The sequence below is a fragment of the Perca flavescens genome, chromosome 2 (assembly GCF_004354835.1).
Source record: "Perca flavescens isolate YP-PL-M2 chromosome 2, PFLA_1.0, whole genome shotgun sequence".
Taxonomy (NCBI): Eukaryota; Metazoa; Chordata; class Actinopteri; order Perciformes; family Percidae; genus Perca; species Perca flavescens.
The window spans coordinates 21,500,738-21,516,155 of record NC_041332.1 but is presented as its reverse complement, the minus strand read 5'-3'; the positions used below and the strand labels follow the sequence as shown (position 1 = coordinate 21,516,155).

Here is a 15,418-nt window from a genome sequence, read left to right as displayed (position 1 = left end):
CCCTCCATTAAGCTATCGATCAGCTTTATTGGTTGTTCAGCACAAGGATGTTGGAGATGTAAAGTAGACTGGCTGGATCATTTGCTGGTTGGTGACGTGGTGGCATCGCTGTCTTTCATTAATCATCATGGCTCAGACTCTGCCCCCAAATTCACATTTCTAATTCACATCTGCTCCAGTCGCTCCCGGTCTTATCCATCAGGAGCTGTTCATTAGCTGATGGGTTAAGTGACCAAAAGTTTTATTTTTGAATTCATGGAAGAATACGTGCCTGCCAGGCCTTTCTCCGCTTATCTCTGCTAACAATGTGCCACTTGATATCTTGAGCTTGCACTTTTTTTTGCACCTACATTGTCATGCAAGGCACACATGCACACCCACGTAGCTGCTTTCACACTCATTTCTTTTTTTGGCTCCTTGGCTCATAGAGACCGTTGAAAAGATCACTTTATTTTCAGCGTCAAAGAAAAAGCGACAGAATGTAGGATTGTCACCTCAGTGACTTTAATTTGACATTAAGTTAATATCTACAATGCGGCTATGTTAACGCTTTGCAAAGTTAATTATTAGTCAATTGTTTGCCTGCTTCAACTAAACAGTACTATAATCAGTGTATTCCAGCAGCTGTCACATACAAGAGTGGAAGAACACTGAAAATTAGCTGCCACTGCTGCTCAAGAAAGGAGAAGGTACAAAATGAGGGGGAGGGGGAGATGAAGGAGACAAGAAAAATAAATAGAACAAGCTATTTTAACTCTCAGGTTTTTCTTTCTGTGATCTGACACATGTGGTTTTTCATCTGTTTTGAAAAATGTAATAGCTGTTTTGTTTAAGATGTCTGAGCAGCTGCATTTTTTTTTTTTCTGCTCAAAGCAGCTTGGGAGGCTTGGAGTTTTAGCATGAAAAATGTCTCTGTTCATTTTGACACCATGTTGCTTGATTGACTAACATGCTTCTCAACAGAAATCGTGAGCCTTGACAGCTACGACAGTGAGGGTCCTCATACTCCAGAGACTGATGACTCAGCAGAGGTGAAGAACACACAAACACAGACAGATCTGTGTTTACATGTATTCACACACAATATGACTGCATATACACACCACCATTCAAACACACACAGCTATCTTCTCATCAAAGAAACAATGACATTTGAGCATTTAATTGAAACAGCTTTGTGTTGATTTGAATTATAAATTTAAAATGTATCACCAGGGAAAAGGGAGGGCCATTAAGCCACCGAGTGAAGAAGATTTTCAGAGCATCAAACTGATCAGCAATGGAGCGTATGGGTAAGCAATGGATTAAAACCTCATTGACCCCTCCAAACCAAATGAAATCCAATGAAGCTATTATGTATTGTTTATTTAACCTCAATACGCTGTGGAAGACTGTGAAATGGGGTAGAGAGCTCCGGAAAAAAAAAAAAACTACAGTAAGTGTTTCCAAGGTCAACAATCAGCATTCATGCTCAATCAATAATCAATCATATATTGTAGTGCTTCATGAAGAACTGTGTAAAGAAAATCAATACAACTCAATTTCAACTTCAACTTTTTTTAAAAGACATTTTCAGACATATATTCAGGCACTGGTCTATAGAATAATTTGAAAGATGACGTATTGGCGTGAACTTGAAGTGTACAACTAAAATTTAATCCATTTCTAATTGGATTTTAAAACAATGTTTGGTCTCCTCTTGGTTGTAATCTGTGCACATGTTAATGTAATTTAAAAGATTATCTAAGAGTTTATCTAAAGCTTGGCTCCATCAGAAAGGAGCCTGCATTATCTGCCCATTTATAAGAGAAAGGATATGTCTGAGGTAGGCTACAAAAATTCAGTTCAGGGTTAAAAGAAATTGAAAGGTTACTAGCGTGAGGCTTAACATTTTGTACCATTGGCTTTTAAGTCTTAATATCCATTCAGCCACACTGTATGGAATTCATGTCTAACAATAGATGGAATATCTTCTCTATTTTTAAATCTTCTCATGCAATACACTTAATACTGGTCTCACCACTTTTACCCTGCTTTCTTTCCTCCATACCTCATCTTGGCACCACCAGTCCCTTTTGGTTTTCACTCTTGTCTCACCTTCTCTCCAGTGCCGTCTACCTGGTGCGCCACAGAGAGACACGTCAGCGTTTTGCCATGAAGAAGATCAACAAGCAGAATCTGATCCTTAGGAACCAGATCCAGCAGGCTTTTGTAGAGAGAGACATCCTCACCTTCGCAGAGAACCCGTTCGTCGTCTCCATGTTCTGCTCCTTTGAAACTCGGAGACATCTGTGCATGGTCATGGAATATGTTGAGGGTAAGGGAGTCTGATTTAGTTGGGTTGCAGACTTTTATTACATAGAGGGAGGACTCAAATTGAAAAGAGATTTATCATTCATGAGACCACTCGGAATGACTCTGGGTGACTTTTCTGTTCCGTTCGCCCTTCCTTTTTGTGTCAGGCATCTGAGGAAATGTTGGTTCAGGTTTCTTCATTTATTTAATTCTGGATAAAAGTGTCAGCTAAACGCCTGAATAGCAAATGGTGATTTTGTCTGCTCAGATTCAGGAAAATGAAAGCAATATGGTGACTCTTATTTCACTATAACAATGATTCTTCACCATGTAAAGTCAAACAAGGTCAGTAGACAAGTGGCTGCAGAAGGTCTTATTTTATCTGTCGGTGCACAGACACACTGAGGCATGCAGGGTAGTTGTGAGTGACTCGTGTGGGATAACACTGCCAAACGTGCTTTAGGGGATGCAAAGGTGGATTAACAGGCAATAAAAAAAGAATAAAAGAATAGAAATATACAAAATTAAATGTTGATACCTATTAATAAGCACAGGTACACCACAAAAATAGGAATGCTATTGTAATGAATCACGTATTATGATGCTATTCTGCCTCATTAGAGGATTAAATTACATCATTCTGCAGACTTTCTGTGCTTCCGTACCATTTGTCTAAATCATTTTCATTCAATATTTCTCAAGCAAGAGTAAATTATTTCCTGTCGAAAGTATGAGATGGATAAATCCACTTGCACTAACACAAGAACTTTTGTTCTTTTTTGTTTTGTGTTCTCAGGTGGCGACTGTGCCACTTTGTTGAAGAACATCGGGGCTCTGCCTGTGGAGCTGACAAGGATGTACTTTGCTGAGACAGTTTTAGCCCTGGAATACCTGCACAACTATGGCATCGTCCATAGAGACCTTAAACCTGACAAGTGAGTGTTTAAAGCTGCGCTAATCAATATTTTTATTTATTTATATTAACACAGGATCAAATGACTAGATGTGATGTGAAAGAGGTCGCTTGTAGTGACAGACTAACAGAGATTTATCACCCAACTGCAGTTCCTCTCAGCTCTATGGTGCTTTTCAGCATCTTTCAGGTCATTGTTTTGGTTTTACAGCCAGCAACTGACCCAGACAGAAACTTAACCCGAAATACTTCAGGGTCCATCTCGGTCTCAATGAAAAGTGCATTCATCTGCAGCACGCCAGTCTCATGTGTCTATATCTCTACTTAAGCACTCTCCCTCTGGCATATTATGCAATACCTGACTACCTAAATGACAACCTGTGACCTTGGCATAGCTTTCAAAATAACCACATACTCCATTATATTTACCTTTTATTGCAATGTGCAAAAAATGAATTTCTGTTTTCTTTCTTCTAATAGTCTGCTCATCACCTCCATGGGACACATTAAGCTTACAGACTTTGGCTTGTCGAAGATGGGTCTAATGAGCCTCACCACCAACCTGTATGAGGGACACATTGAAAAAGATGCCAGAGAGTTCCTGGATAAGCAGGTACAGTATCTGTATCTAGCAGTGTATATTGTAGGCTTTTAGACTTTAATTTAAGTACTTTATCACCGCATTATAAAATAAGAAAGGCTGCAGACAGATGCATTTAATTAGCATGGCATTTGCAGCATCTTTTAGTCTTCTCCAGCCATGTGTACCAACCTGGCAAGTCATCTGGCAAAATCAATCATCTCCATTACAATGTTTACTGTGTAGTCTGAATTAGTGAATCATTAATGATCTCCATCTCCATTACAATCCCGTTTTTAGCAATTATAGTTATTGTTTATGTTCTGAATGAAACCGGTCATAATCAGTCAGATCAGTCAGCTCTTCTGGGTTAAAGCAGGCATCTGTTTGTCTGTCAGTAATCAACTCACATCTGGGGATAAAACAGACCAGGGCTTTGCTTTTCATGTTTCTAGTGGACATTCTGAGAGTGTTTCTCATTTACTCAATGATGATGTCTCTGTTGTGTAAGACAGCATGCACATGTGTAATCACTCACACACAAGTGCATACATTTTATATTCACTTTTAGATCTGCTGAACAGCAAATCATTACTAAACAACATATATGTATGTATATGTATGTTAGAATGAATCCTTAAACATGTCATCAATGTGGAACTTGTAAAAAGACGGAACAGAAGAGATAAGTGAATGATTTCCATTTTACTGCCTTTAGTGGTAAAGGGTTGGTTTGACCAAATCCCCCCAAAAAAGAGAAATAATTCCCACTTACCACAAGTAGAACTTAGCCATGCAAATTATTTCAGTTTTATGAGACTTCTTCTGCCATATTAAGGAAATTTATGAGATTTATTTGTTGGTGTTTACAGCATTTAAAAAAAAAAAAGACATTTGAAAAACTCAACAGTCTCTTTCCAGAAACAAGTGTCCAGTTACCTGAAAAGTCCACAGATCTTGCTTTAAATATTTGTAACTGTTTTAGTTAATAATCAGTCTAAATAATCGTGACATTATACTGTATCTGTAAAGGTGCCGCTCCTTTCGACGTCATTGTTTTAGCACGGTGGCAGAATTCTCAGCGGCAGAGATCTCAAGTAAACCAAAATTATTTAATGTTACCTCATTTGGATGTTTGGCCAAAGAACGAACTAAGAGCAGCATTTAAATGAAGTAGGACACATCTGTAGCCTGACATCAACAGACCAAATAGCAAATGCGAGTTAGTCTGGAACCCTTTTGATTTTTAAGGGGCGTCTAGAAAATGCCTCTATACGCAATTGTATAGACCTACAACCAATCGGAGAAATGAAATGTGTGACGTAGTGATGAGCGACGGACAAATGTTAAGAGACTACAGCTTGCAGAGATGAGCTGTGATGGTGTAGTATCAATATGTCTGTGAACGAGGACTTTTAAAGTATATTTGAGGAAAATGGCCAATAAATGATGAATGTAATTTGGACAGCCGCTTGGAAAGTTGGATTACATCATATAACATTTTCTGGATACCAACAACTTAAGTTTGTCAATCATCTCCAACCCATCTTTTATTTATTTCTCTCTCCATTCTTTTCTTCCTCTGTCTTCCCTTGCCTTTTCATCACTCAGGTGTGTGGTACTCCAGAGTATATCGCTCCAGAGGTTATTCTCCGTCAGGGCTATGGAAAGCCAGTGGATTGGTGGGCCATGGGCATCATCCTCTATGAATTCCTGGTGGGCTGTGTGCCTTTCTTTGGAGACACTCCGGAGGAGCTGTTTGGACAGGTCATCACAGGTAAGAAATATATTGTTAACTTACTTTACTTATTTGTAAAGGCACTCTCAAACTGCACATCTTTAGCTATGAAAAGCAAACCACAAAAGCTGTACAGTATGTTTTCATTCAACTGGGTTTCTGGGTTATTGTCTTTCTTTCTAGTAAGTGGGTCATAGTTAGTGTAGAACACTATTTTTAAGACTACCACAAAGTTTATAAAACAAATTGCGTATACTTTAAGGATCAGTCAAGTGTTACCATTCTTATCCAATACCATGCAACTCAAGCATGTGATGTAATCTGAGCAGAGTTTTTAAGCCTTTTAGATTTTGAATACTGCTTCAGAGAGAATACTTTTTTTCCATGTTTAAAATGTCTTGTTTCCCCTGCTGACATGCAGGTATTGAGGGCAATTTTGCAGTAGTTTGGACTAGCCTTCTGCAAAAGGAGGCACTTTTTTTCTCCCTGGTTACACTGACATTTTGATCTCTCTTCGTTATCTCTGTTAGACGATATAGTTTGGCCAGATGGTGATGAAGCTTTGCCTGCGGATTCCCAGGACCTCATCTCTGCCCTGTTACAGACCAACCCTCTTGTGAGGTTGGGTACAGGTAATAACTTTTGCATTTACTTGATATCAGAGCTCTGATTTGCACCTGTTTTACGGTGGTATTAGGAATGCATAGTGCTATTAATGAGGACTTGTCCAAAGAAGCATTCAGGCTCACAAACATTATGTCAAAAGACTCTAAATAAACTCAGTATTCCACAAATATGAATTTATTGGTTGGTTTATTGGTTGCGGTGGCAGGCGACAGGCTAAGCAAGGTAATCAAGACGTCCCTCTCCCCAGAAACGTCTTCCAGCTCTTTCCGGGGGATCCCGAGGCATTCCCAAGCCAAATGAGATATATAATGTTTCCAACGTGTTCTGGGTCAACCCCGGGTTCTTCTACTAGTTTGTCATGCCCGGAAAACGTCCAAATGGTGGTTCCCCAGGACGTTTCCTTATCAGATGCCTGAACCACCTCAACTGACTCCTTTCGACGTAAAGGAGCAGCGGCTCTACTACGAGCGCTCTCCTGATTACTGAGCTCCTTACCTTATCTTTTAGGGTGAGCCCATCCGCCCTACGGAACTTATTTCAACCTTTTGGTCACTACCCAAAGCTTGTGACCAGAGAGCAAAACGGTTATGTTAGGGGCTAAAACAAATAGCTGAAAGCCACAAAAAGCTGACGGAAACTGCAGTGTGGGGTAATAATCCTCTGTGTTTTTCACTATGAGAAACACCTTTCACATACATTTAACGGTAAGCAGCTTTAAATATACAGTCTATCCATAATGTATTTTGAGTGAGGCTGACAGGTTGTGTTGTTAATGCCACCAGGCGGAGCGTTTGAGGTGAAGCAACACTCGTTCTTCACAGAGCTGGACTGGAACAGTTTGCTGAGACAGAAGGCAGAGTTCATTCCTCACCTGGAGTCAGAGGAGGACACCAGCTACTTTGATAGTAAGTTTCTCTGGATTTATGTGTCCATAAAGTACATCAGTTACATCAATATTAGCTTTATGGGTTGTACAATAATTCGTTCCAGTCAGAAATGCGCTTTCTATGTTGAACTGACAGCTCATATTTTTCATCTCCCCTCTCTTCCCTGCCAGCCCGCTCGGATCGGTATCATCACATCAATACGTACGACGAGGATGACACCAATGACGATGAGCCTGTAGAGATCAGACAGTTCTCTTCCTGTTCTCCTCGCTTCAGCAAGGTTTGACTTTGTCTCTCTCTACCACCTTCTCCTCTTTCATTTCTCTCTTACACAGTTTTCCTTTTTTTCTCACTGTGTCAACCTGCTTTATTTTGTCACCTGACGCAAGAGTCTTAAAATGAAAAAAGAGTCTTAAAATTATATAATAACAAAGAGCAGCATCAGGAGACTGGACTCAGGTCCCATACCAGGAGTTTAGAAAGTCTCACTGGGCTTCTGTAACTGTTTTATAGACCATTTCTTCTTATTCCTTTCGTCTCCAGTTTCTATTTTAAGCATAGCCCCACGCACCTTTAATATCAAGACCTCGCTCTACAAATGTGTGTTTAATGGCCAAGACAATCTTTCATCTTTTTTTTTTTCTGATCCATTCTTTCTGTGGCCATATCTCTTCTAATTCTGACTCTCTCTCTCTCACAGCATGCCAGCGTGTTCTTCCTCTCACACTTTTCTTCTCGGGTGGGATTTTCTCACCTCATACTGTCATTTTTTTCCCCTCTCTTGGCTCTCTCCTACTTCATCCTCTCTAGCTCTCTCTCTCACTTGCTCTGTTTTTCCATCTGCCTTCCCTCTGTCTTTCACCTGGTCCATCCTCTCATGTTTGGGTTGTGAGGTTGTGAAGGAGCGCTTCAGAAAATCGAAAAGTGCCTCATTGCTCAGTGCTCAATTTAAATTAATAATGAGATGTTATTTGAAGTTTTGGTCAATGGCTGTTGAGTGGCCTCGCTCAAGCAAAGCAGATGAACAAAGTTCTACACACATGTAGTTGATTCATTATATATTTTTGAATGTAGAGCTACATTGATTAGTTGAGGAAAAAGGCCATAAATGTGCAGGTTTTAGCTGCTCCAGTTCACAAAAGGCTTTTATACAACCTTTTTCACATAATGCAATAGTACTCCCCAAAACCTGCAAACAGACTTTGATGTGTAAAATCGGTGGAGTTCCCCCTTAAAGAATATGACATTCTGCTGGAAATACAGGTGTATAATCTAATAATTCTTAATTGTAATACACTATAAACTCCCTGTTGGTTCCCTGCGCAGCTTAGCCCATCGTATCTATGTTCTTACTGTTTTTCTTTGCTTTCATGAACCTTTTATTGTTTTCTGCATTGCATTAATATCGCAAGCACTTCTAATATCTACAATTGACTTGACTGTTTATGTGTGTCCAAAAAAAAAAAGAAGGCCTGGGAGCCTGAGGGTTCTGCACAGTATCTTAGCTGTTCCTAGGACTTCTGGACAGAGAACTCAGATGTTGTTCCTGGGATTTGCTGGAGCCATTGTCCTAGTTTGGGGGCTTCCATGATGGTTCCTCTCCTTATCATCAAGTTTCTTCTGCCTGAGATATTCACTTAGCAGGTCATCACTTGCAGCCATCTTCCTGATATACTCTTTCATCCTGGATAGTGGATATGACTCGCTAGGCCTTGGCCACCCTCCTTCCACTTAGTGTATAGTCTCAGGGTGCTGGACTTTGGGGGAAAACCCTCCATGCATGTATATATTCATACATACAATACAATAATCTGATATCTGAAACAAATACAGTAAATACAAATGATTACAGCTAAGTAATATATAGCTGTAACCCCCACTCACCAGCTATATTTTTTCCAGAGCTGTTAACTACTAACAGATCAAATGATAATTTATCTGACTGTGTCCCCCTGCAGGTGTACAGCAGCATGGAGCATCTGTCTCAGCTGGAGCAGAAAGCCACGACCTCTGTATCCCGTCGGGAGCACAAGGGTCCACGGGAGGACAAGGTGACCAAGAGAGAAAGCCTAGGCAGCTTCAGCATGAGAGACAAGAGCTGGAGGACCGGATCCCCCGAAATGTGAGTGGTGGGCATTTTTAAATGAGTGGCTGTAGAGGCTTGTGTGTATATAAGGTGGGGTGTTCTTTATACTTAAGATATGACTGAAGGTGATTCCTTGAAGGATTTTTCTCTTTTAGCAGCCTAGCTGTCACATAACTCAGTATGCCTGAATAACTTTGCTTTCTTTCTCACTGACACCAATTTTGACACTTCTTGTATAAAAAGAACTTTGTGCAAGAGTTCACACTCACTTTGAGTCAACAACAGGCAACAGCTGTCATTTCTGCAAAGTTTGGAAAGTTAGAAAGGGGAATTGGATGGCTGGTTCATATGACTCACAGAAACCCAATATGTCTCTGATGTGTCAGTTTTTTCAAGATTTGTTTTGTTAAATATGCAAACACAGCTGCTTTATTCACTCAAATTCAGTGCATAATTTTCCAATTTAGATACACAAAATTATATTGTATTGATCAGAATATTCATATTGAGTTGAAAAAGAACCTCTCATTACCTTGCATAAAGCCTTTTAGTTTTTAGCCCTCCTAAATAAAAAAATGTACTCATCCTGTGATCTAGATTCATTATACAGATTCTGTTCTGTTGCTTTGCTTGTCATGCTTTAAAGCAGCTCACAAAGACTTCAACCTGCTAAGTCCAGACCTCATTTCTATTAAGTGACACATTTCCAATTGAGAGCATATAGCAGAAACAGATTGTAATTACTTCTCATAACTCCATTTCACCTCAATCTTTAGGAAGCATACATCTAGATTTCGATCTCTCCACATTCACATGTAAAATAAAATCATTCATTCATGCATTCTACATTTATAATGGTTAGAAAATGTGATAAGGTAAAAGTGGCTCAACATTTCTTACCTTACATATTGGATTTTCCCTCTCCCATATCAAGTACAAATTATCAGTATCTTGCCAGCTATGATTACTTTTTGGCTACAGCTCATTACATTCATTAATTTCTTTAATTAAAGGGGCCCTGTGGAGTTTTCTTGTAAACTAAGAAACAAATTTTACCAAAATGCACAGTGTGTGTCCTTGAGCTCTAACAGGTGTATTGAATGTGTTTCCTTCCTCATAAAACATTTGCAAAGCCATTGTTTACATCCAAGCAGTCTTCTTCCATCCTGCCTTTTCTGGCGCATTGCAGAATATCTTGGCATGTTAGATTAGATTCAACTTTATTGTCACTGAACAGAGTACAAGTACTGAGACAACGAAGTGGGGATCCAGGGGATGGTGTCAAAGTGGTGCAGAGATCAGCACGGTGACCGCTGAGGGGAAGAAGCTGTTCCTGAACCTGCTGGTGCTGAAACAGAGTCCTGTAGCGCCTCCAAGAGGGGAGAGGGGCAAACGGTCTTTGGCTGGGGTGAGAGGTGTCCCTGACGATGCTGCACGCCCTTTGCAGCCACCGCTTGCACTTGACAATGCCCAGCACAGGCCCTGAGCACACAACTGGGGATGCCATCAGGGCCAGCAGCCTTATCATTATCTCCATTTCATGATCAGTGATCAAATCAGTGGGATAGTGTGACACCATTGGCAGGAATGTGTATTGCGTCACCCCTGTGCATGTGCATGTGCAAACAAAACAGGGACCCAGTCATAGAACAACCGCTCCATAGCGTTGCCAGAGAAAAAAACTCCACAGGGTACCATTACATAAATAATGTGACTAATCTTTTTAGCCATGATAGAAGCAGGGCTGTAGAGATGGCAATGTCAGTTGATCAGTCCACCACTTTGGATGGATTGCCATGCCATTATGCATGCCATTCATGACAAATCATGCTGACTTTGGTGATCTCCTGACCTTTTCTAGTGCACCATGATGTTTAAAGGTGTGGTTTTAAGTAAAATTTCTAGAGAGCTATTGGATGGATTACAATGACATCGGTACACACATTCATGTCCCCCTCGGAATGAATTGTAAAAAGGTCATCCCTTCACTCGTCATCTAGCACCATCATCAGGTCAAAACCATTCCCATCAGCTTCAGCTGTTGTTTTGAAACAATTTGATCACAATTGTTTTGTGATTCCTATCATATCATCTACTGGCTTGACATCTGTGAGTTGATTCTGAAAGCAGTTACGAGATCTCGGAGAACAAAGCGACACAAAGCAGGGTTCAGTACACAATGTTCTAAAGGTTTAATGATGCACACAAGGATATACACATTTTCTACGTAGATGACATGATAGTAGTAAAATAAGAACGAGACTCAGGATGGACAGGAGGATTGGTTCAGGGTTTATTCACACAGGTGAATCTTCAGTGAGGCAAACAGTGTTACAATGTATGATACAAATAAAAACAGATGACAGAGGCTTTGGTCAGTGCTATAATGAGGTTTTTAGTGCTAAATAGCAAATGTTAGCATACTAACATGCTACATGATAAACATCAGCAAGATAGCATTGTCATTGTGAGCATGTTAGCATGCTGACATTAGCATTAAGCTCAAAGAACCACTGTGCATCAGTACAGCCTCACTGGGCTGCTAGCTTGGCTGTAAACTCCTAATTTTGTTGAATAATGGATTCTTACAGAGAATACACTTTTTGTGTTATCTTACATGTACTGTCTGTGTCCTCCGCAGGAAGCGCCTGTCTTGTTCAGAGTCCCTCCACATGGACGGGGATGGGAGCCCTCCTCTTGGTGCTCGTCGGCGCTTCTCAGCACTGATGGATACACATCGTTTTGCCTCACCCCTAGACGGTGAGCCAGACTTCCTGTCCCGCCAGGCGCCCATCAAGGTCCGTGGAACCTCACTGGATGGAACCAGTGTCCCCTCGCTAAGCCTCCTGGAGCAGAGAAACAGTCTGAAGGAGATCAACGGAGCAGGTGTGTTTGCAGGGGGATGTGTCTGAGGTAGTGAAAGGTTATGAGGGTGGAGAGGGAATAGGAATGGAAATAAGTGAGAGGGCAATACGGAAAAGGACAGAGGTAAAAAAGAGGAGGAGGTGAAAAAAAAGCAGCCTGTAATACCCCATTAGGTGGCTACTGCTGAGTCAGCGGGGAGCTGGACAATTCATAACTTTACTATTTTCACCTTTAAATGCTACTTTAAACTTAAATAACTATACTTTCCACCTGACTCTACATCCTCACAGACAAATCCCCTAGATATGGAGAGACACCAGGAGTAACCACGGCCATCGCCACATTATCCCCAGGTCCTGCATCAGCCGGACGTGACGTGATAACTCCTTTGTATGACCCTCTGGGGGCCCGGGCCACCAATGACCTGGTCCTCCTCAGGGCACGCCATCAGCATTTGTCTGGGGATGGAGAGAAACGCAACTCCAGATCTGGAAACAAGGTCATTAAGTCTGCCTCTGCCACAGCCCTGTCTGTCATCATACCATCAGGTGAGCAGCACAAGGAAGGAAATTAATGAAATCCTTTTGGAAATATTAGTTTGTGGCACACTAATACAGTATCTCATTACTCTCTAGTGGAGCAGCATGGCGGCTTCTCTCCGCTGGCCAGCCCCATGTCCCCCCACTCTTTCTCCTCCAACCCCTCGTCACGTGACTCCTCACCCAGCAGAGACTTCTGCCCAGCGGTCAGCGTGCTGCGCTCTCCCATCACCATCCATCGCTCTGGAAAGAAGTACGGTTTTACTCTCAGGGCCATCAGGGTCTACATCGGAGACAGTGATGTCTACAGTGTCCATCACATTGTTTGGGTAAGGAACTTGTAGTAATGTGTACTTCAAATTTGACCAGTGGAATATTTTATTTCTCATCCCATTGCAGTTTAATAAAAAACATTACTCGTATTATTCAGAGCCAAAATAAAGGGAAAATAATTCATGATTTCCTCTATTCTGTCACAGATGTAGACCACTTTTTTATTTTAGGATTAACTGTTGTGAGACTTAAACTCAGAATGTCTAGATTTAAACTCTTCACTCTGAATGTTTATATGTAATTGCCTTTGCCCTATTATGAACTTGAATTTTTTGTGCTACTTGGCAGCATGTAGAGGACAGCGGCCCCGCCCAGGAAGCTGGCCTGTGTGCCGGTGACCTCATCACCCACGTCAACGGGGAGTCTGTCCACGGTCTGGTCCACACTGAAGTTGTAGAGCTCATCCTTAAGGTACGCAGCAGTAGGCTTATTCATCCGTAGTTGTGCTGTATATTGGTAATATCAATATTCCTGTGTAATTCTTCTGTTTCTGCCAATAAAAGGACACTTAGTTGTCTATTTATAAGTTGTCAATTTCAAGGAAAGGCTATTCATGTACTTTTTATTCCAAATCCACAATAACTTTGCTAATTAATTCCGTAAATTAAGGCAACATTTTCTTGGTCAGTTTTCCGTAGGTAATTAGCTTGACAGTGGATAATTGTAAGGATTAATGTAGAAATAATTTATGTCATTGACCTGTGTAGAGTGGAAACAAGGTGACGGTGACAACCACGCCTTTTGAGAACACCTCCATTAAAGTGGGTCCTGCCCGCAAGGCTGGCTACAAGTGTAAGATGGCCCGACGAAACAAGAGGACCATGGGCAAGGACAGCCAAGACAGGTAGGCGCTTACGCACGCACCGCTGCAATGACAGCAATGTCTTAGATGATTCTTGTCTCATTAATTAAAATACAATACAATAGTAAAGGAGTTGCTTTGTTTAGTCTTACATACATTGCAAAATGTTCAGCAACTCTGTCTTTTTGACTATCTCTTTGTTTATCTGGTGAGATTCCCAATCCATTTTAGCCCATTAATTACAATTGCATACTTTACATTGCTAATGACCGTTTTCTGAGGTTATCACAGTTTTAGGTTGATTTCATGCATTCCAAATTAGTAATTTGCCATTAGTTTCCATTACTTTTGGTATACTAGGGAAATCGAGCAAAGAAAACATTTGACACTTGAGACTCAGCTGTTGCACAGTAACTAAATGTAAATGATCCTTTTCACAACATCCTTGCTCTCTGCTGGATTTGATTTTATAACTGCACAGCTCATGAATTTCATGCTTTTTAGTTCCCTGTGATGGATTATCTTGTCGCTGCAAGTTGATTCTCATTGTAGCTGGACAAAATATAATAAGCAAAAAATGCATGTAAAAAATATCTCCTGGCTTTCTTTGGAAAATGGTACAAATGGCAAATTCAGGGTGACCTCCAGCTCACCTGGTAGAGTGAGCGCTCCATGTAGGCTTAGTCCTTGGCAGCGGCATGGGTTCGAATCTGACCCGCAGCCCTTTCCTGTCAATCTCCAGCTGCTCTATTCTTTAAAAAAAATAAAATGGCAAAACCACTGGTATTAAAGTTAAATTCATTAACATACAATGTTTTATGTCAATCCCATTTCAAATCTTACTTTCTCTTCCTGTCTTTTTTTTTGTCTGTCCTGCAGTAAGAAGCGGAACTCCTTGTTCCGTAAGATCACAAAGCAGTCCAATCTGCTGCACACCAGCCGCAGCCTTTCCTCATTGAATCGCTCTCTGTCCTCCAGTGAGAGTCTTCCTGGCTCCCCAACTCACAGCTTGTCTGCCAGGTCCCCAACTAAGGGCTACCGCTCCACCCCTGAGCCCTCATACCTGGGTAGGACACTGGAACTACACAATGCACATACAATTGTTCAAACACAAATAGTCTATAAGATGAATTCACATTAGAAAGATTTGTTTAAAAACTGCACAAAAAACAACTAGATATATTTTTAGAAAACAAAATTGGGAGTTATTCAAATTGACTTCCAAAAAACAGCGTATGGCCAGGAAACTAAGGTTTTTTTAAAGCCAGAAATTGTACTCGCCCTAAAAGCCCGAAGTCTTGTTACTTTTACATCAAAAGTGTGTCTTTTCCTCAGGGATTCTTTATATCGTAATTGTAGAGATGCACCGATTACAACTTTCTAGGCCGATTCCGATTTTCTTTGAGTTAGGCCAGCCATACCGATTTTAGCTGATTCCGATTTAATTTTTTCTAACCACTTTACAGCACACACAAATATTTATTTTCTATCTTTTCTTTAATAGAACATTTTGCACAGAACATAAAACAGTTTTTTGAACAGATAATGGATCACTATAAAAAAGAAATATATAAATTACTCCTGGTGTGGGAAATTCACCCACATCTAAAGGTTTTCTCATCCAATATCCAACTATTGTTGTCCCTCCACACCCTAGTTTTTCCTTGCAGGTGTTGCATATTGCAAACTTGTTATCTTCTGCACACACGCTGAAGAATTTCCAAACAGCTGACATGTTGCAGATTAATTCACG

The 15,418-nt window shown here is 40.7% G+C and overlaps 1 protein-coding gene across 1 annotated transcript in view; it reads left to right on the top strand.

Moving 5' to 3' along the window:
• Positions 1 to 15,418, top strand: part of mast1a (microtubule associated serine/threonine kinase 1a) — a 75,191-nt gene that overhangs the window by 57,724 nt on the left and 2,049 nt on the right. Inside the window, exons 12-27 of the mRNA XM_028589049.1 lie at positions 964 to 1,031; positions 1,216 to 1,292; positions 2,109 to 2,317; positions 3,092 to 3,230; positions 3,689 to 3,821; positions 5,400 to 5,565; positions 6,057 to 6,158; positions 6,936 to 7,058; positions 7,211 to 7,320; positions 8,999 to 9,162; positions 11,768 to 12,012; positions 12,282 to 12,539; positions 12,627 to 12,859; positions 13,152 to 13,274; positions 13,571 to 13,707; positions 14,545 to 14,732. Of these exons, the coding sequence (XP_028444850.1) occupies positions 964 to 1,031; positions 1,216 to 1,292; positions 2,109 to 2,317; positions 3,092 to 3,230; positions 3,689 to 3,821; positions 5,400 to 5,565; positions 6,057 to 6,158; positions 6,936 to 7,058; positions 7,211 to 7,320; positions 8,999 to 9,162; positions 11,768 to 12,012; positions 12,282 to 12,539; positions 12,627 to 12,859; positions 13,152 to 13,274; positions 13,571 to 13,707; positions 14,545 to 14,732 (2,475 nt within the window). The remainder of the gene's footprint in view (positions 1 to 963; positions 1,032 to 1,215; positions 1,293 to 2,108; positions 2,318 to 3,091; positions 3,231 to 3,688; positions 3,822 to 5,399; positions 5,566 to 6,056; positions 6,159 to 6,935; positions 7,059 to 7,210; positions 7,321 to 8,998; positions 9,163 to 11,767; positions 12,013 to 12,281; positions 12,540 to 12,626; positions 12,860 to 13,151; positions 13,275 to 13,570; positions 13,708 to 14,544; positions 14,733 to 15,418) is intronic.